Source organism: Stegostoma tigrinum, chromosome 14 (assembly GCF_030684315.1).
Source record: "Stegostoma tigrinum isolate sSteTig4 chromosome 14, sSteTig4.hap1, whole genome shotgun sequence".
NCBI lineage: Eukaryota > Metazoa > Chordata > Chondrichthyes > Orectolobiformes > Stegostomatidae > Stegostoma > Stegostoma tigrinum.
Window position 1 is genome coordinate 33,314,331 of NC_081367.1, and position 22,006 is coordinate 33,336,336.

The 22,006-nt window shown below is 42.2% G+C and overlaps 2 protein-coding genes across 3 annotated transcripts in view; one reads left to right on the forward strand and one right to left on the reverse strand.

Moving 5' to 3' along the window:
- The window catches only part of gmps (guanine monophosphate synthase), a 103,823-nt gene that overhangs the window by 20,637 nt on the left and 61,180 nt on the right, over positions 1 to 22,006 (reverse strand). The window contains exon 1 of one of the 2 annotated variants that reach the window (XM_048542068.2): positions 2,710 to 2,820. The exons of the other annotated variant lie outside the window; for it this stretch is intronic. Within the exon in view, the coding sequence (XP_048398025.1) occupies positions 2,710 to 2,736 (27 nt within the window). The 5' untranslated portion in view covers positions 2,737 to 2,820. Of the gene's footprint in view, positions 1 to 2,709; positions 2,821 to 22,006 lie in introns of those variants that run through there. 2 annotated transcript variants of the gene reach the window in all.
- Positions 18,491 to 22,006, forward strand: part of slc33a1 (solute carrier family 33 member 1) — a 52,252-nt gene continuing 48,736 nt past the window's right edge. The window contains exon 1 of the mRNA XM_048542069.2: positions 18,491 to 18,556. The gene's annotated coding sequence lies outside the window, so the exon portion shown is untranslated. The remainder of the gene's footprint in view (positions 18,557 to 22,006) is intronic.

Sequence of the window (22,006 nt, forward strand, 5' to 3'; positions counted from 1 at the left end):
ACTGGCAAGAACCAGCACTTGCCACTCAGTACGTTGACTACTGCTTGAAGAGTTTCCATCGGTGTTTGGATGGAGGTCAGCTGTCACTGAGCATCTGATCCTAACATGCCTCGAATCAGATTGCAGTGTTTTCACTGAAAGTGCATAACAGGAAGCACAAAGTCTACTGAAATCATGAACAGGAAACAATTACGGGAAAAAGGAGGCTAAAATTAAGGCAAAAAAGTACAGAAAATGAGAACAAAATTAAATTCTGAATGCTTGATATTCTATATTTGTAAAGTTAAATTCAGAGCAAGAGGGTGCTTAACAGAAATTGTGGCTTATTACACCACTAAAAAACACTTACACCTGAATGCGCAGCTCCTAGTTCCTAGACAGCAATGGTCACCTTCCACCTCTGACCAAGTTTTAACAGCTGTACTTAGTTTCTAACAGAATTCTCCACTTCCCAAATCTCAGTTCTTATTGATGAATCACAATAAGTTTTCAAACCTTGAAATGGGGTCCTAGTAGGAAAAGGTTTGAAGAGAAACAGCAGTTGATCTCTCATGAATTATTCTCCAAGTTGCCTCCAAGATGTTTGTTCAAATAATCTAAAGCTTCTGCGGCTTGTACCTAGTTAGAAGTTATGTAAGGAACTTACAGGCATCCAATCTCTATATCATATGTTAGTTAATTTGGATTTATAAATTTGTTCTGCATCTTTTCTGATCACATAACTCAACTGGCTTTCCTCCATACATTGCATTTGAGAGAAATGCAGAACTGTGTCAATCTATGCTTCTGAGGTTGTGGACTTGCTCACCGAGCCAGTGTGTTTGTGTCTATAGTCACCCTACCGTAAATCAGATGACCACAAGACTACTTAACACCTCCAGATATCAGGGTAGCCCACAAACCAACATCCCCCAGACAGCTAGGCAAACATAAAGATTCCCATTTCCACAACCATTAAAATTAATGTAATATACAAAATACCATGCAACGGCTGTGAAAATCATTATAAAAGGAGAAAGTGAAAAAAAAACTGACAATAAGGATACAAGAACACCAACTTGCCATGAAGTGACACGACTAACACTTAGTGGTCTCGATACATATGGAGAAAGGAGGACACTAATTTGACTGGGACAACACATCCATTAAAGCACAAGCAAAGAGACATGCAAGAGGGGCATTCCAACCAGAACCGCACCAACAAACACATGGTATATTGAATTGGATCAAAACCACTGAATAAGAGAACCAGAAATAATGCCAATCACCCCAGCAAACCAAGGCATATAAACAACAGGAAGGCTCAACAGACCCAAAATGTTGACTCTGATTTTTCCTTCACAGATGTGCCAGACCTGCCGAGCTTTTCCAGTAATTTCTGTTTTGTTTTCTGATTCACAGCATCCGCAGTTCTTTTGTTAATCGTATAAATAAAAAGCAGGATAGAACTCAACACTTCTCCGGAGGTGCTCTGATGATGCTAACTAGCAGGGTGACGAAACTTCTGTAACTAAATACACCGGCTCAGCGTGCAAGTCTACAACCTCACCACAACCCAAACTACAAATCTTCTCAAAAACTTTAACCTAAGCTTCTGTTATACAGGGCATCAGAGCGACCATTACTTGAATATTGTGTACAGTTTTGCTGTCCTTATTTATGGAAAGATATGAATGCAATGGAGATATTTGGAGAAGGTATACCAGATTAGTATTTGGAACAAGTGGGTTGATTTTGAAATACTTCAGATGACAGACTTCTTTCCACTGAAGTTTAAAACAGGGGGGGATAACTTAAGCGAAATAAGATCCTGAGGGTCTTGAAGTGAATGCGCAAAAGATGTTTCTTGCTATGGATGCGTCCAGACATAAAGTGCACTCTCTCTAAATGGCACCTTCTTTGGAGCCATGAGAATATTTTTCTTAGGAAGTACCAAACTGTTGGCGAGGTATCACTTCTCTGGCCAAAAACAAAGCCATCTATTCTGAGCAATAACGGTAAAATCCCACGTTAACAGAATAACTAATTTCAACGAAAAATAACTTGTGAATGTTAAACTAGTGAAAACATTTACTCCACTGTTGTAGATAATACAGGGAAGAATGCTATCCCTTTACAAAATAATTTACTGAGTTACCACCTTAATAATCAACTGCTCTCTCTACAGGTTGCTTTTGAGGGCAAGGGGCATTTTACAACCGCTGATATTAACAAGACATAAACCCGCTGCCACACAAACCTCCCCGATTCGTGGTACAACTTGACAAAATGTTGCGGGCGGGGAGTTGAGAGGATGCGCCACTGCACTTCAGAGTTTAATGCAGTGGAAACTGGCAATGTAACTTCAGAAGCTCTGCGCCGATCTTTCCATTCCCTTCCTCCCTCCGGACAGCAGGCCCCGCCTGACTCTCCAACCTACACTGCTGAAATAAACAGACCCGAACAAACAGCACCACTTTCTTTTTTACCCACGGTGACGACAGCGGCTCCGAGTCCAATACCCACAGAAGGAAGTGCACTCAATCAACCACAGCTGAGCGCCCGAATCCCAGGCCGCAGCCTCGACTTCTCCTACCGCTCACAGCACTTGGGGGGCCCAGCACTGCAGCTCCCTGGCCTACTCTTCTGTCCTCTCCCCTTCCCGCGAATGGATACTACGGGACCGATCGACAAGAAGCTGCGAGTCATTCCCCAGCCGGCGAAACTAACCTTCGAGTCGCCGTTACATAGCGCCATCGCCGCACCCCTATTGCAACCACGAGCTCCGACTTTACCGCCGACAATGCGAGAGCAGCCCACACTCCCCCGCGCCAGCCCGGCCTGGCCCAGCCCCTCCCCTCTCCCGGACAGCGCACAGTGTCACCCCTGCGCCACTAGGCCGCCCTATTCAGCATCCAGGCATAAGCGATTTTGTCTTACACAAATTCACAGCTTCCACATTTCTATTATCCCTTAGTTCGTGCATGAGGTATTCCTGTTCGTCAACAACGACGTATGTTGCACCTTTAACAGAATAAAGCATCTTAACAATAGTACAATAGAGAGAAACAGGGAGCCACGTGATGTATTGGGACACATGGCCCAAAACTTGATACAGAGGTGGGATTTAGGGAGCGTCTTGAAGCAGCAAAGAGAACTGGAAATCTTTGAATAGGGGATTCCCAAGCAGCTGAAGGCATCACATCCAATAGTGCATAATGGGAGTTCTGAAGAAGGCAATGGACTGGAAATATTAACTCTGTTTACAGTCATGCTGTCAGACTTGCTGAGTTTTACAGCAATTTCTTTTTATTCAGATTTCCAGTATCCTAGATTCTTTGTTTTATTTGTTTTGTACATGGTTGATGTATAGCCTAACTCCATATGCCAGCATTTGGCCCATAATCCTTAATATCTTTGCTGAACAAAAAAACTATCTCAGATTTAAAATTAACAACTGATACAGCTTCCAGTACTGTTTCAGGAAGATGTTCCAAACTCTACCACCGTTTGTACTGAGGTTGCCGAACATCTCTCCTGAATGGCCTGCCCTAATTCTCAGACTATGCCCCCTAGTTACAGAATTCCCAAACGCTGAAAATAGCTTATGTTTTTCTACCCTTAATATCTTAAAGACTTTGATCTGATCACCCTTTATGTTCTAAATTCTAGAGAAAACAGGTATAATTTGTGTAATCTTTCCTTATAACTTAACTTCTGAAGTCCAGGTACAAATCTTGGAAACATACCTTGTCCTCCCTCCATGACCAATGTCTCCTGCTTAAGTTGTGGTGCACAGATATGCTCACAGTACTTCAAGTGTTTTAATAACTTAGCATAATTTCTGTACCCTCATTCTCCAATCCTCTAGATATTAAGTCCAGCATTCCATCAGCTTTCCTGATTATTTTCTGCACCTTTTTAAATATTTTAAAGATTATTCACTTGAACCCCAAATCTCTTTGGACATCCACTGTATTTAACTTCAAACCATTTAGAAAGTACCTTGATCTATCCTTTATTTGGTCCAAAAAGGGGAACCTCACACTTGCTTTCATTTACATCTATCTGCCACAGTTTTGCCCATTTGTTTAGTCTGTTGATATTACTTGTAAATTTTATACTATCATCTACAATATTTCCACTTTTAACTGACTTAGTGTCATCAGCAAATTTGGAAAATGACTTTCTATGCCATTATCCAAGTCATTAATAAATAATGTGAATAATTGCTGACACCCTGTTAATTTGAGTACCTAACCATGGTCCCTATCTTCTGTCAGCAGCCACTCCAACAATTTCCCAGCCATAGAAGTAATCTGCCTCAGTTCCATAGGCTTTCAATTTAGTAAACAATCTCTTGTGTGGTACTATCAAATGCCTTCTGTGGGAAATCTATGTTAACAACACCTATTGACATTGCCCTGTCCACTACCTTAGTCACATCTTCAAAAAATTAAATGAGGTTTGTCAGACATGACGTACCTATCGTGAATCCATGTTGGTTCTCCCTGACTAACTGAAAAGTTTCAAGGTGTTCCATTACCTTATCCTTGATTAAAGACGCCCAACAATTTGCCCACCACAAATGTTAGGCTAACTGGTCAGTAATTCCCTGGTTTGCTTCTTTCAATCTTCTTTAAAAGCAAGTAGCATGCAATTTTCAAATCCAGAGGGATGACTCCTGTATATAGGGAACTCTGAAAGATTATAAAAAATGAAAGAACTGCAAATGCTGTAAATCAGGAAGAAAAACAAAAGTTTTTGGAAAATGTCAGCAGATCTGGTAGCATCTGTGAAGAGAAACCAGAGTTAATGTTTCGAGTCCGGTGATCCCTCCTCAGACCAATCCCAGTCACTGAACCTGAAACTTTAACTCTGATTTCTCTGAAAGATTATAGTCAGGCATCTACAATGCGCTCCCCTATTTTCTTTAATATCTCAGATGGAAACTGTCGGGTCCAGGGGATTTGAAATTCTTTAATTCTATTAAATTACTCATGTTTTACTAAAGTTGGGGCATTACATTCCTGCACATTTCAGATGCCCTCCTATTCCAAGGACTGTAACTTCCTCCCTCCAGTGATCAGAAATTACCCTCAACCGCATCTCTTGCAATTCCCGCACTTCTGCCCTCACGTCCCCTTCCCCCAACAAAAATATAGACAGGTTCCCGCTTGTCCTCACATATTACCCCACCAACCTCTGCATCCAACTATCTCTCCCCGCCACTTCTACCACCTACAATCCAACCCCATAACCAAAGAGATATTTCCCTCCCCATGCCTATCTGCCTTTTGTAGGGACTGCTTTCTCTGTGACTCCTTCATCTGCTCTGCACTCCCCAGTAACCCCACCAATCCTGGCACCTTTCCCTGCAACCACAGGAACTGCAACACTTGCCCTTACACGTTCCCTCTGATCTCCATTCAAGGCACAAAACAAACCTTTCATATCAGATAGAGGTTCACCTGCACATCCGTCAACTTGGTCTATGGTATCTGCTGCTCCCGATATGGCCTCTTCTATATCGGTGAATCCAAGCACAGACTCGGAGATCGTTTTGTAGAGGATCTGCACTCTGTATGTGACAAACAACACCTTTCTTGTCGCCAACCATTTTTACTCCCCCACCCACTCCCATGTCCATCCTGCGCCTCCTCCAGTGTCACAATGACACATCTGCAAACTGGAGGAGCAACACCTCACATTCCGCCTCGGGAGCCTATATCTTGATGGCCTAAACATGGGAATTCACCAGTTTGAAAATCTCCCCACCTCCGGCCTCATCCCATGTCCAACCCACTGTCTCATCCCTGCCCTCTTGACGTGACACAACCTGTCCTTCTTCTTTCCCAAATATCCACCCCACCCATCCAACTGACCAATCCCCACCACTCCCTACCAGCATTCACCTATCACCATCCCACCTACCTTCCCTAGCCCCAACCCTCCTCTCTTCATTTATTTCCCAGCTCCATTCCCCCACCCCATTTCTGAAGAAGGGTCTCGATTCAAAACATCAATTTTCCTGTTCCTTTGATGCCGCCTGGCCTGCTGTGTTCCTCCAGCTCCAAAATGTTTTGTTTCTGACTCCAGCATCTGCAGTTCTTGCTATCTCTAATTTTAGTCAACCCTATTCCCAATCCATTATTGAATTCCTCCGAACTTCCGACAAACTATTCTACTTTTCTACTGTAAATACGTCAAAAAGTAATTATTAAACATGCCTGCCATTTCCCTATAGTTGTTGGCAGTATTGCCACTTTCAGATTTTAGAGAGCCAACATTGCTCCTGACCATGCACTTTCTCTTTATCTAACTGTAACATTTCTTCTTACTGATTTTTATGGCTCTTTCAATTCATTTTAGTAGCTTTCATAAGCTGCTTTTTGGTCTTTGCATCTTTTGATTTTGCAGAAGTGTGCTATTTTTTGCATTTTTCTAACTCCTTTCTTGTAATTTTATGATGTCATAGAATCCCTACAGTGAGGATACTGGCCCTTTGACCCAACAAGTCCACACAGATCCTTGGAGCATCCCACCCAGACCCAGTCTCCTATAACCCACCTAATCTACCCACCTAATCTACACATCCCTGAACTCTACGGGCAATTTAGCATGGTCAATCCACCCAGCCTGCACATCTTTGGACTGTAGGAGAAAACTAGAGGATCCAAAGGAAACCCACGCAGACACGAGGAGAATGTGCAAACTCCACACAGACAGTCACCAAAGGGTGGAACCAAACCCAAATCCCTGCTGCTGTGAAACAGCAGTGCTAACCACCAAGCCACCATGCCACCCTTACGCCCCTGTTCTCTTTAACTGTCCATGACTTTTTCTTTGGAGATTTCCCCTATGGGGTATTAGCTAGTTTTGTATTGCGTTAAATGTTCCTCTAAACATCCTCCCCCGTTCTTAAAGTTATTTTACCCATTTGCAGATTTTCCCAGTTTTATGATCTAAAACTCTACTAGCTGATCATGCTTTTCGCTTTCACACGCTGCATCGAACTCAAATCTTGTTATTATCAATGTTTGATAAATGTTCACATACAAATAGATTACTAATCAAATCCAGTTCATTACTCATTACTAAATCCAATATTGCTTGTCCACTTGTTGCATCTAGGACATATTGTCATAGGAAACTATCCAGGACACATTGTCATAGAAAACTATCCAGGACACATTCCAGAAATTCATTACCTTTCTGACAGGTTTTTGTCTGCCTCTCCCAATCTATTAAAGTTAAAATCCCCCCTTTAATACTACTCTGGCTTTGCTACATATTTGCCTAATTTCTGCATTTATACAATCCAGCACTTCTGTGCTGCTACCAGGGGTTTGTACACAACACCTACTACAGTTTCAGATGCCTTACTGTTACTCAATTCCACCCATATGGTATCCACTGAATGTTTTCCCCTCATTATATCGTCTTTACCATTCAAGTAATTTGGTTTCTAATCAGTGAGGCTATTCCACCTCCTCTGCAATTTTCCCTGCCCATTTTATAAACCTTATAGCTTGGTATATTCAATTTCCTATCTTGACCACCCTGCAGCCATGTCTCAGTGATGACTACTATATCATAATCTCCAATTTGAATTTGTAGCTGCAGTTCATTTAATTTATTTCTCATGCTCGAAGTATTCATATACAGAACTCTTATTTGGAACATACACTGTAACCTGTCCCTCAGCACTGGTGCTTTATTCACCTGTTCATTATTTCTACCTTCTGGTTAAATCGTTAAATTAATCACTGTACCTGAGTAGGCTTCCTGACTGTTTATTTACTGATATCTTAGAGGGTTTTGTGGGTTGGAAGAAATTACAGAGAAAGGGCGAGGCAAGGACATGCAGGGCTTGAAAACAAGGACAAGAATAACTTTTTTCAGAAGATTTGTAGATCAGGTTGTGAACGATGTTGTAGCCTTGCTCACTGAGCAAGTGTGTTTGATTGCAAATGTTTTGTCACCCTGCTTGGTAACATCATCAGCGAGCCTCCACTGAAGCTTCAGATCCCAGAGCAAAAGGATAGCCTGAATTTAGTGAAAGTGTGCACATTATGATGGTGTAGATGTTCCAGGATATTATGATGCATGTTATTTATATCATTATACTTACTGAAGCTATTGCATCACTGCACAAGACCCTTGCATGAAAAGTTGAAGTGCTATTTACAGAGCTTGGACCTCCACTAAAATCAAGCCACTGAATATTCTGATGGACAGAGTCGTTGGAACATTCCAGACTGACGTTGCACATTGGGAGAATGTGGAAACTGAGGCAACAGATTGAGAGAAATGCCCGGAAATGGAATCTTCCAACAGGCAATTCCTCTGCATCTGGAAACCCTTGGAAAAGCCTATTAAAGTCAAAAAATTGACTGTTCTTACTCAGTTAAGCTTAAAACTGTAGTTTTCCAGAACAAGTGTCCTAGGCCCAAACATCTTGGCAATGACCATCTCCAACAAAAGAGGATCTAACCATTGCTCCTTGACATTCAATGGCATGACCATCAGTGAATCCCACATCATTACCATTGACCAGAAACTAAACTGTACTAGCTATTTAAATGCTGCTGCTACAACTGCAGGTCAGAGGATAGGAATTCTGCAGCAAGTAACTCACATCCTAACTTCCTGAAATCGGACCACAAGTCAGGAGCATGATGAAGTACTTCCCATTTGCCTAGATGAATGCAGCTCCGACTACATTCAAGAACCCCAATGCCATCCAGAACAAAGCAAGCACTTAATTGGCACCACATTCACAAACATTCATTACCTCCACTAGTAACACACAGTGGCAACAGCATGTACAAAAGGGACTGCAGAAATTCACCAAGACAGCCTTAGACTGCACCTTCCAAACCTGCAGCCACTACCTTCCTAAACAGCAAGGGGATTACATGCAATTACATGCACTATTACATGCAAGATACTCTCCAATCCAATTACCATCCCTGATCAAATGTTAAAGTTTTCTTTTATGAAAAGGTATGCAGCCCAATTAAGTTGACTTTCAGATTAAAGTTGATTGAGAGGTTTCTGTACTAAACACAAAGTATTATTTATAATCAGGAATTAGACTATAGCTACAAGTAAATAGACAGAAAGTATTGGCATATAACTACTAACAAAAACTCTATTCGCCTAGGGCTCCTGATCCAGGGCTCCTCTGCTCCACGAGACCATAAGATTTGGAGCAACAGCTTTTCTTTTCTTTCTTTTTACTTACCTCTTGTCCTGAGCTCAAACGGCATTGGTAACAGCAACAAACTACAGCACAGATGTGACTGGGCCCAGTACGGACCTTGTGGCAGCAGGGAGGGAACCCAGTATAGAGCTCATGGTGGTGGCAAGTGAGCCCCTACTTACTTTTCCGGAGCAAGCATGGGACCTGGGATCAGAATTGGCAGCTGCTACATCAGCAAGGTTGGCCCAGCAGCGAAAGAAGGCTCCTGAGGATCAGTGACTTCATTGTTGATTGGGTCCAGCACTGGTGGTAGCAGAAGGCATAAAAGCAATATTGACAAGGTGGGTCCAGTGGCAAGAGATTCTAACCTAACATTTATGGGTCCGGCGCAAGTGAGGCGGTGGCAGAAGAAACTCAGGCAAGCAGTGAAAGATGGCAACTGAAGAGTGGCAACTTCAATGTTGGTTGGATCTGGTGTAGATGGCAGTGAGGCAGTGCAGGAGGGACGGCAGTGCAAGCGTTATCAATGATGGGATGGCTCAGGACTGACAGACTCTCCTTAAGTTATGTATTTCTATTTTTTTCTTATTCTTAAATCTATTCAAAATGGCACCAGATTGTGGTAACAGCGAAAAAGCTTTTCACTCTATTTTCCTGTCTTTCTCACTGTTAAATACATGTGACAAAATATCATTCATTCATTCAAAATCGTTTATTCATTTATTTCTACCTGCTCATGCACAAACAAATTGCCAAATAGATTACTAGCGGAGATAGAAAAATCCGTTCACTGGACTTTGCTCCCCGATTCCGATGTTGAGACAATCTTACTCCAATTAGCCAGGCCCTGGTGTTCAGTCGTCTTTCTTTGGAAGCTTCCACTCATTTGTTAGAAGTACAGAGCATCTAATTTACTCAGAAAATGTCTGTGATTTATCAGTTCAAAAGTAACTTCTGCAGAAAATATAATTGGTTTCTTCAAGTTTAAAACTGAGATTTTTTTTACTACAGAGAATAGTCAGTTTCTGCTGGGGAGATTAATAGCATGCCCTTCTGTGTTCTTCCTTTTCTATTTGTCTTTATCTTTATACCATGGATTCCGTCACAATAAATAAAAAACTGAGTGCTGGAACATGAATGGAACTAAGTGGTAATAAATGCCCTGGACCTAATAATCTGCTTCCAAGAATTTCAAAAATAATAGAGATAGTGACAGTGCAGAAATAGTGGATGATGCCTTGGTTTTGATCTTCTAGATGTCCTTAAAATATAGAACTGTTTCCAAGGATGAGAGGTAGCAGACAGAATTCCATGATATAAGTGGAAGAGTCAAAACTGTCAAGCATTTTTTGAGAATGTAACTAGTGGCATAGATTGGGGAACTGACAGAAATAATATATTGGACTTTCAAAAGCATCCAATAAGATAACAATAGGTTATTACACAAAATTAGGACTCACAGAATTGGGCAAATATTTTGGAGTGAATTGAAGATAATTTTGAGATGATTTTGTTAAAGGGACAGAGTTTGGCCTATCCAAATTTTCTAATGATACAAAGTCAGGTAGGAAAGCAAGCAGTGGGGAGTTTACAAAGAAGCTGTAAGGGGATATAGGGTGACTGAGCAAGAACATGTGATTGTACAAAATGTGGTGAACGATGAAGGTAACACTTTGGTAGGAAAAGTAAGAAATAAGATGTTTTTGTTAAATGGTGAGAGACTGGGAAATTCAGAATGAGCATTTAAAAGGACCCGAGTATCCTTGCACGTGAATCACAGGAAGTTAACATATAGATTAATAAGTAATTGGAAGTGAAGTGGCATGGTAGTTTTTGTTCAAGGCATTAGGGTTGGAATAAAAAGCTCAAAATGTAGGGAGCATTTGTGAGATCACACCTGGAGTGCTGTCAAAAAAGAAGAGATCACCCATTAACAGTTTGGATGGTGAGGAATTCATTCACTCATAGAGTTGCGTAGGTTTATACACTGTGTAGCTATACACTAGACAGCTCTGGGTGCTCAGTTATTGAATTTCTTAAAAACAGATATAGATAGAGTTTTGGCTAAAGATGTGCTGTGTTGCCAGGGGAACAGCGTCATGGAGGAAGTATGAGAAGTGGAGGATACACAGTTGATAAACATCACATCAGGACTCAATTCGCGGAACCAGAATCTCATCAAATTTTGAACATGGGAGTGAGTAGTGCAGTTTGAGGAGAAATCATGGGATAATAATGTATGTGGAAAGAAATTCAAGACCTCACATCGGCTGGTAACTCACCACTGCACTCACTTGCTCTGAGTCTAGGGAAGGATTCACTGATTCTTCTAACCTGTTGCAACACCAGTGAACTCATGCTAATGAGAGACTGATTAAGTGCTCAGATTAATTATGTCACCGTTGATTATCTCAGTGATCAGAGATAATGGGAACTGCGGATTCTGGATAATCCGAGATGACAAAGTGTGGAGCTGGATGAACACAGCAGGCCATGCAGCATCTTAGAAGCACAAAAGCTGACGTTTCGGGCCTAGACCTTTGTGAACTCAGTGACTTCTTTTTAAAACCACTGTTAAGGAGCAAATGTTGTCCTTACCTGCTCTGCCCAGAACACTCATGTTGTGAACTCCTCAATCAAATGTCCCTCAAACATCCCATCTCTAAAGAGAAAAATTCTAGCATTTCTAATCTATTGTACTTTCATGTTGCTGTTATATAAATCATGATTTTACTCTGTATCTGAACATCCCTAATTTATTAATGTATATTCTGTTCTTCACCTATCAGTTGCTGTCAGGTGAGTATTGGTTTCCCCTTGTTTCCACCAATGTTTGGTATTTGAGTGTGGGTTTCCCCCTGTACCAGGCAATTTCTGTAAAAGGAATGAAGCTTCAGTGTCTGTCAGTTCATCCTATTACAATGTGGCTTTTTTCTTCATCTTGCAAGCTGCAGAATGTGGATGTGTATTTCAATGTGAACACTGAATTTCAGTAATTTGAGTGAAAGATGTAACCTGTTTCGATCTGTTGATTAGTACAGGAATATGTGATTTACTCTGTTCTTTTCAGCAGGGAGATTGTTTTCCTTGTTTGAGGAGTCTAGAACCAGAGGACACAGTTTCAGGATATGGGGTAAACCATGTTTGACTGAAATGAGGAAACATTTCTTCACTCAGGGTAGTGAACCTTGGAATTCACAGGAGACTATGGAGGCCAAGTCATTGAATATATAAAAGAATGAGATTGACGGACTTGTAGATTTTTATGGACATTGACAGGTATTGGGAGAAAGCAGAAAAATGGCATGAAGATAGTGGATCTGCCACTATGACATTGAATGGTGGAGGAACATGAAGGGCCAAATAGCCTATTCCTGCTCCGAGTTTCTTCCGTGAAAAAGATCTGCAATTATGCAGTGCCTTTCATGGCCACCAGATGTATTATCACTGTTTCAGAGATAGTAGGAACTGCAAATGCTGGAGAATCTGAGATAACAAGTCTAGAGCTGGATGAACACAGCAGGCCAAGCAGCATCAGAGGAGCAGGAAAGGTGATGTTTTGGGCCTAGACCCTTCTTCAGAAAAAGGATTTGTGCTTGGAGGCAGATGATATAGGTGAGATCCTAATGAGTAATTTGCATCAGTATTCATCCAGGAGAAGGAATATGGAGGACAGTGAGATTTGTGTGGACCATGCTAACACGCGAGAATTTTGAGATCAATAATGAAGTGGTGTTGGGTTTCATGAGAATATTAAGGCGGGTAAGTCCCCTGGGCCTGACTGTATTTACCCCAGGTTAGTAAGGCATGCAAATGAAGAGATTGCAGGGGCCTTGGCCAAGATCTTTTTATCTTCATTAGCCACTAGAGAGGTCCTGGAAGACTGGTGAGTAGCTAATGTTGTTTGTCTATTCAGTAAGGGAAAGAGAGATAATCCAGGAAAATATAGGCTGATGGGCCTCACATCAGTGGTTGAAAAACTTTTGGAGAGAATTGTTATGGATAGCATTTACATGCATTTCAAAAAGCAAGGCCTATTTAGGGACAATCAGCATGGCTTTGTGCAGGCAGGTCATGTTTACAACTTGATTCAATTTTTCGAGGAGGTGGCAAAGGTGATCAATGAGGATAGTGCAGGAGATGTTGTCTACATGGATTTTAGTAGACTTTCGACAAGGGCCTTCATGGTAGGTGCATTCAGAAGATTAGGATGCATGGGATCCATGGTGACTTGGCCGCATGAATTCAGAAGTGGCTTGCATATAGAGTTAATGTTGAGAACTTCCAGGGTAACTCCTGGCTGCATACTACTGTGTCACCACTATGATGAGTAAGTCCTGCAAATGTAGACATGGCTAGGTGTCACAAAATTATAGAGATCTACAGCATGGAAAAAGCACCAATGGGCCACTGAGTTTGCACTAGTCAGAAGTAAGCACTTAGCAGTTCAAATCTCATTTTCCAGCACTTGGCCCATGGCCAATGCGTTGGCATCTAAATGTGCACATTTAAATACATATTAAATATTATGAGGGTTTCTGCTTGTGCCATTCTTATGGGGACTGACTTCCAGGTTCCCATCATCTTCTGGATGAAAAATTGTTTGCTCGCATCCCCTTTAAATCTCCTGCCCCTTACCATAAATCTATGCCCCAGTCATTGATCCCTCCACCAAGAGGAAAAGTTCCTTTCTGTCTATCCTATCTGGATCTCTCAATTGTATGCATTTCAATCATTCCCCCCACCACAACCCCCAAGTCTCTTCTGCTCCAGTGTGAACAACTCCAGTCTAGCCAATCTCTCCTCGTAACTCAAATTCTCCAGACCAGGCAACATCATGGTAGATCTCTGCTGCACCCTCTCCACTGCAATCACACCCCTCCGACAATGTGGATTCCCAAACTGCACACTATATTCTAGCTGTGGCCTAACCAACCTTTTATACTGTTCCAACATAATCTTCCTGTTAAACTCAATTCCTCATCCAATAAAGGCAAGTATCCTGTATGTTCTCTTAACTGTTTCATTTATCTGTCCCTCTCGTGGCCAGTGGTTATGCACATCAAGTTCTGACTGATCTCAGGGCTCCTCAGTCATGTTTATCAAAGATTCCAACTGTATCACCTCACACTTATCTAGATTAAATTCCAGTTGCCACAGGTACACCGTCTGACTAGCACAAGTATGTGCTCGTGTAATCTCAGGCTACCTTCCATTATTTACAAGCCCACAAATTTTCATTTAATCTACAAATTTACTGATCAACCTCCTACATTCAAGTCTAAATTATTTATACATTTTTACACGTATCATTGTCATTCCTGGTGCCTAGGTTGTTATAAAGTGATCTTTCCAGTTTCTGTAGTTGTTTAATAAAACTGAACAGTATTCAAACTATTCTGAAGAATATTTAGGAATTACCTATATTGCTCTGGGTCTAGAGTCCCATATAGGCTGGACCAGTTAAGGACTGCAAATAAGGATACTTCCCTAAAGAACACCGGCCACAGATGGTTTTTTCAAAAAAACCATGACGACTACAATGACTAACATTTGATTCCAGATTTATTGAATTAAAATTCCGGCAGAAATAATGGGGGTTGGTTTTGAAACTGTGACCCCAGATTTTTAGCCAAGGCTTCTAGATTGCTAGTCCCATGATTTTACCTCACTCTTAGTGTGTGAGGGCTGGTATGTCACCAGTGAGCTATGGGTGAGGTTTCTGTATCACCACCAGGTTGTGGGTGAGGATCCCCAGGCTCCAGCAGATTGTGTGTGGGGTTCTCCAGGATGCAACAGCTGGAGTGATGCTCACCTGTCTCAGGCAGATTTTGGGTAATATTTCCCAACCCAGTAGCCTGTGAAGAGAGGTGACATTCCTTATCTCCAGCAGTTTGTGGGTGAGGTTCCTTGTCTTCGGCAACTTATGGGGGAAGTTTCTCTTGTCTCTAGCAGATGGTGGTGGGAAGTTCCTCTGTCTCCAACCTACCTTGGTGGGAAGTTCCTCAGGCTTCAACAGCCTAATGGCAAGGTTCCCCAAGCTCCAACGTTCTACAGGTGAAGTTTCCCCAGGTTCCAGTAACCTATAGGTGAGGTTTTCCTGATTCCAGGAATATGTGGGTGAAGTTCTGATGTCTCCAACAGGCTGGGACTGAAGTACCTAAGGCTCCAGAAGTCTGTGGGTGAGGTTCTATCATCTCCAGCATCCTATTGGTGGGGTCCACTTGTCTCCAGCAGCTTATGGGTGAAGTTGCCCCGTCTCCAGCAGTCTGTTGTTGAGGTTCCACTGTCTCCAGCCAACTGTGGGAAAGGTTCTGCTATCTTCAGCAGCCTGGAGTTGAAGGTGCATTATCCCCTGCAGCCTGGGGATGATGTTCTGCTGTTTTTAGCAGCTTGTCAATTAGAATCCCATATAGTCAAGTGCAGGTGAGTTCCCAAAGCTTCAGCAGCCTGTGCGTGAGGTTCCCATGTCAACAGCAGTCTGTGGGGAAGATCCCTCTCTCTCCAGCAGACCGAGGGTGAGTTTCCCCTGGTTCCAACAGCATGTTGGTGAGGTTCCCGAGGATCCTGCTGCAAGCGAATGAGGTTCTCCAGACTCCAGCAGAATGTGATAACAAAGCGTGGAGCTGGATGAATACAGCAGGCCAAACTGCATCTTAGGAGTACAAAAGCTGACGTTTCGGGCCTAGGCCCTTCATCAGTAAAGGGGGATGAGGAGAGGGTTCTGAAATAAATGGGGATAGAGGGGGAGGGGGACCGAAGATGGATAGAGGAGAAGATATGTGGAGAGGAGACAGACAAGTTAAAGAGGCGGGGATGGAGCCAGTAGAGGTGCGTGTAGGTGGGGAGGTCAAGTTGTCTCCTCTCCACCTATCTTCTCTATCCATCTTCGATCCGCCTCCCCCTTTCTCCCTATTTATTTCAGAGCCCTCTCCCCCACCCCCTTCTCTGGTGAAGGGTCTAGGTCTGAAACGTCAGCTTTTGTGTTCCTAAGATGCTGCTTGGTCTGCTGTGTTCATTCAGCTCCACACTTTGTTATCTCAGATTGTCCAGCATTTGCAGTTCCAAAGGCAAGGTCACAGTGATCATGGAGGACTTCAATATGCAGGTGGACTGGGTGAATAATGTTGCCATTGGATCCAAAGAAAGGGAATTCATAGAATGTTTACAGGATGGCTTTTTGGAACAGCTTGTGATGGAGCCCACAAGGGAGCAGGCTATTCTGGACTTCGTGCTATGTAATGAGCCTGACTTTATAAAAGATCTTAAAGTAAGGGAACACTTAGGAGTCAGCGATCATAATATGGTAGATTTCAGTCTGCAGTTTGAAAGAGAGGAAGCAAAATTGGATGTAATGGTGTTACAGTTAAATAAAGGTAATTACAGGGGCTTGAGAGAGGAACTGACGAAAATTGACTGGAAGCAGATCCTGGTGGGGAAGACGGTGGAGCAGCAGTGGCAGGAGTTTCTGGGTGTAAATCTCCTGGCCCCAATGGGCTACATCCTAGAATTCTGAGGGAGGTGGCTGAGGAAATAGCGGAGGTTTTGGTTGTGATCTTTCAAAAGTCACTGGAGTCAGGGAAAGTCCCAGATGATTGGAAAATTGCTGTTGTAACTGCTTGTTTAAAAAGGATCAAGACAAAAGATGGAAAATTATAGGCCAATTAGTCTAACCTCAGTTGTTGGTAAAATTCTAGAATCCATTGTTAAGGATGAGATTTCTAAATTCTTGGAAGTGCAGGGTCGGGCTAGAACAAGTCAGCATGGAATTAGTGAGGGGAGGCCATGCCGGACAAACCTGTTAGAATTCTTTGAAGAGGTAACAAGTAGGTTAGACCAGGGAAACCCAGTGGATGTTATCTATCTAGACTTCCAAAAGGCCTTTGATAAGGTGCCTCACGGGAGGCTGCTGAGCAAGGTGAGGGCCCATGGTGTTCGAGGTGAGCTACTGGCTTGGATTGAGGATTGGCTTTCTGACACAAGGCAGAAAGTTGGGATAAAAGGATCTTTTTTAGTGACAAGTGGTGTCCCGCAGGGTTCAGTGTTGGAGCCGCAGCTGTTCACTTTATATATTAATGATCTGGATGAAGGGACTGGGGGCATTCTGGCGAAGTTTGCCGACGATACGAAAGACAGGTGGACAAGCAGATAGTACTGAGGAGGTGGAGAGGCTGCAGAAAGATTTAGACAGTTTAGGAGAGTGGGGGTCCAGGAAATGGCTGATGAAATTCAATGTGAGCAAATGCGAGGTTTTGCACTTTAGAAAAAAAGTACAGGCATGGACTATTTTCTAAATGGTGAGAAAATTTGTAAAGCAGAAGTACAAAGAGATCTGGAAGCGTTGGTCCAGGATTCTCTAAAGGTTAACTTGCAGGTAGAGTCTGTGATTAAGAAAGCGAATGTAATGTTGTCGTTTATCTCAAGAGGGTTGGAATATAAAAGTAGAGATGTGCTTCTGAGACTTTATAAAGCTCTAGTTAGGCCCCATTTAGAATACTGTGTCCAATTTTAGGCCCCACATCTCCAGAAGGACATACTGGTGCCGGAGCATGCCCAGCAGAGATTCACATGGATGATCCCTGGAATGGTAGGTTTAATATACGATGAACAGCTGAGAATCCTGGGATTGTATTCATTAGAGTTTATAAGGTTGAGGGGAGATCTAACAAAAACTTACAAGATAATGTAAGGCATGGAAAGGTGGGTGCTGGGAAGTTGTTTCCGTTAGGTGGGGAGACTAGGACCCGTGGGCACAGCCTTAGAATTAGAGGGGGTAAATTTAGAATGGAAATGAGGAGACATTTATTCAGCCAGAGAGGTGGTGGGCCTGTGGAATTCATTGCCACGGAGCGCAGTGGAGGCCAGGATGTTAAATGTCTTCAAGGCGGAGATCGATAAATTCTTGATCTCACAAAGAATCAAGGGCTATGGGGAGAGTGCAGGGAAGTGGAGTTGAAATACCCACCAGCCATGATTTAAATGGTGGAGTGGACTTGATGGGCCGAATGGCCTTACGTCCACTCCTATGTCTTATGGTCTTAATTATCTCTCTCCAGCAGTCTGTTGTTGAGGTTCCCGCTATTCCAATAGCCTATGGGTGAGGTTCTTCTGGTTCCAGTAGCCCTGGAGTAATTTCCGAGGCTCCAGTAGCCAAGGGATGAGGTTCTCGGAACTTCAACAGTTCATTGAAGTTCCCAGCAATCTATGACTCGTGTTCTGCAGTAACCTGGAGAGTGACGTTCATAAAGCTCCAGTTCCCTGTGGGTCGTAAGCCCGTTAGAATCATCCACGTCAGAACTGCGTCGCCGCCGCTTGTGGGAGGAGCTTGTTGCTAGTATCTGACATCGATTAGGAACCAGACAGCGGCAGGTGAGGGTAATTTTGTTTTGGAGTTGTCGGTAGTCGGGGTTTATTGATGGAGTATGACGTGGCTTTGTGTGGAAGTTTACCGCTTTTCTCAGAGAAATGTGAACAGTGCGGCCGGTGTGCAAGCAACTCCGTGCAGTCGATTGAGACTGAGTTTGGCCTGGTAACCAGGCGGCAGCTTGTGTTCACGAGGACCTGATGCTAAAGTCCGTTTTTTGCCCCATAAAGGGGACTGATTCTGGCAGTTAAACCGCTGCCAGCCGCCGAGGAGTTTGGGCCTTGCTTTGGCTCTTAATCCGCTAAGGCTGTCGAGTATCTCTTTTTCAGAAAGAATTGCGTTTACACAAAATTTGTTCGACCTTGCGTTATAGATGTTGCCAAAGAAAGGCCTGGTATATTGTATTTTCATTCGTCACTGCTTTGCACTAAACTGTCTCAAGTTCTTTCTGTATTATTTACAAACATTTTACACTACGAAAGTGAATTTTTGTAACATAATCCAGAAATTTGGCTGCCTAAATGTTCTAATCACATTATACTGCTTGATTTTTGAGATTAAATTACAATTCCATTGACATTGCATTTTCTTCAACTAACGTAATGCTTATAGTAATAGGCTGACATAATTGAATGTGAGATGCTCAAAAGCATGTAAAATTACTGCATGTACATACATGCTAGTAAGGTAAATTCACAAGGGTCATAGGGCTAGTTTCTCATTAGGGACTAATGAGTAGTTTAAATCTGAGGGGCACCATGCTTCAGGTGGGTGGTGAGGTTGAGAATGAGGGACCTTCATGGTAATGTGTCTGTTGTACTTCGAGGCCTAGCCATCTGAGTTAACTGTTTATCAAACATGCTAGTATTAGCAGTATAAAATATGTTGACATTATGTTCTGAAGTTCATCATTTATAGCTCATTGCGTAAAGAACTGACTGCTCAAACATAACTGGAGATAGGATATTGTGATTGCTCAATTTATTGCAATTTAGTATAATTGAATGTTTCAGTGAAGCTTTAAAATAAGTTGCTGCTTATTGCATACTGATACTGTGTTATGTATATTTACTTAAAATAGTTTTAGTTGACGATTTGGTTGGCATAATTCCTCATTACGTGTAATTAGTCTGTGGTACTGTTCTATCTGCACTACTGGGCAAATTTTTCAGTTTTTCATCTAATTTCCTTTTCAGAGTTATTGGGAATTTGCCTCAACTTCAGCATCCTCCCTTTTAATGAAGTGTATTCCATGATTATTTCAATTTGTGTATTTTTCAATGTATCTTCTGGTTCTTTTACTAATTACCTTCAACTATGACCCTTGGCCTTCTGCCACTGGGATGTTTTCCTTAGCAAAACTTGAATATTGCTGAAGAAAAGCATGCTGTTGAAGTTATTAATCTTGCATTCATCTTAACAGAAATGCAAATACAGTATGAAGTTTGCATATGGTGATGAATGCAAGATGATTTTTTTTTTAGTATGGCACTTGTGTTGCTATCAAGTGGTTATTTATCAAAACACTTGAAAATTTTGATCAGCTTCATCAGAACCTTCTTTGACGTGCTCATTTGAAAATAGCTCTAATTTCTGAGATCTATCTGCCCATAACTGGATTTTCATCCTTGATGCTATCTGTATTCTAGTAAGTAGCCTCTCATGGCTTTGAAATCCTTTAAATGCCCAGATTTTGCCACAGTATTACATGTGGGATCTAACTGGTAATCTATGGGAAGAACGTCCTTGTTTTATGCCTCTTTTAATAAGATCATAAGACATAGGAGTGGAAGTGGGGCCATTCGGCCCATCAAGTCCACTCCGCCATTTAAATCGTGGCTGATGGGCATTTCAACTCCACTTCCCTGCACTCTCCCCGTAGCCCTTGATTCCTTCTGAGATCAAGAATTTGTCGATCTCTGCCTTGAAGGCATCCAATGTTCCGGCCTCCACTGCACTCAGTGGCAATGAATTCCACAAGCCCACCACTTTCTGGCTGAAGAAATGTCGTCTCATTTCAGTTTTAAATTTACCCCCTCTAATTTTAAGGCTGTGCCCGTGGGTCCGAATCTCCCTGCCTAATGGAAACAACTTCCTAGCATCCACACCTTCTAAACCATACATTATCTTGTAAGATTCTATTAGATCTCCCCTCAACCTTCTAAACTCTAATGAGTACAATCCCAGGATCCTTAGCCGTTCATCATATTGTTAAACCCAACATTTCAGGGATCATCCGTGTGAATCTCTGCTGGACATGCTCCAGGGCTAGTATGACGTTCCTGAGGTGTGGGGCCCAAAATTGGACACAGTATTCTAAATGGGGCCTAACTAGAGCTTTATAACACCTCAGAAGCACATCGCTGCTTTTATATTCCAACCCTCGAGATAAACGACAACATTACATTTGCTTTCTTAATTATGGACTCTACACCTATTGTAATATTAATATTAATATTATAATAATATTATTGTAGCTTCTCTGCTGCCACCTTCAAATAAACAGCATATGTAACACATCCTGTCCCATCTGTTTCTGTACATCTTTTAAAGGGATATCATTTACTTCGTATTGCCTTTGCTTATTCTTCCTGCCTAAACAAATTACTTTGCATGCTTTGCTTTGAATTTCATCTGCTCATTTCATCAATTTGTCCCAAGTCCTCCCGAAATCTGTAAATTATCCTTTATAGTTTACATTTAGGTACATGACCTCTGCAAACCTTGAAATTATGTCATCTGTGTCTAAATCGAGGTCAATAATACATATCAGAAAGTGTAGCATTTCCAGCACAACCGCCAGCAACATATTGCGCACTTTCCTTAAATCTGATGAAGAATTTGATATCCCTCTTTGTGTTCATTAAAATAATGTTGTATCCACCCAATAATTGGTCCTTATATCTAATGGGCTTGAATTTTGCTAACAAAATGATGTACTTTATCAAATCTCTTTTGAGAGTCTATTCCTTTTAACAATAATCCCACTTCTCTTGTCTCTTTCCCCCAAAAGATTCTATAGACTTAATCAAACATGATTTGCCTCTAACAAATTCTTTTAGGCTTTCATTTTATGAATCTGGTTCTCTCTCTTCTCCCCCCCCCCCCCCCCCCCCCCCGTCTCAAGTTTCTCTATCACTGTTGCAAGGTGATTGCCCTATAATTACTGAGTTTACTACCTGTTCCCCCCCACTTTTTTTTCCTCAACAAATAGTAACATTAGGGCGACGCAGTAGCTCAGTGGTTAGCATTGCTGCCTCATAGTGCTACAGACATGGGTTCAATTCCACCCTCAGGCAGCTGTCTGTGTGGAATTTGCACGTTTTCTCCAGGCACTTCAATTTCCTCCCACAGTCCAAACATGTGCACATTAAGTGGAAAGGCCATGTTAAATTGTCCATAGTGTCCAGGGATGTGTAGGCTAAGTGGATTAGCCGTGGGAAATTCAGGGCTAC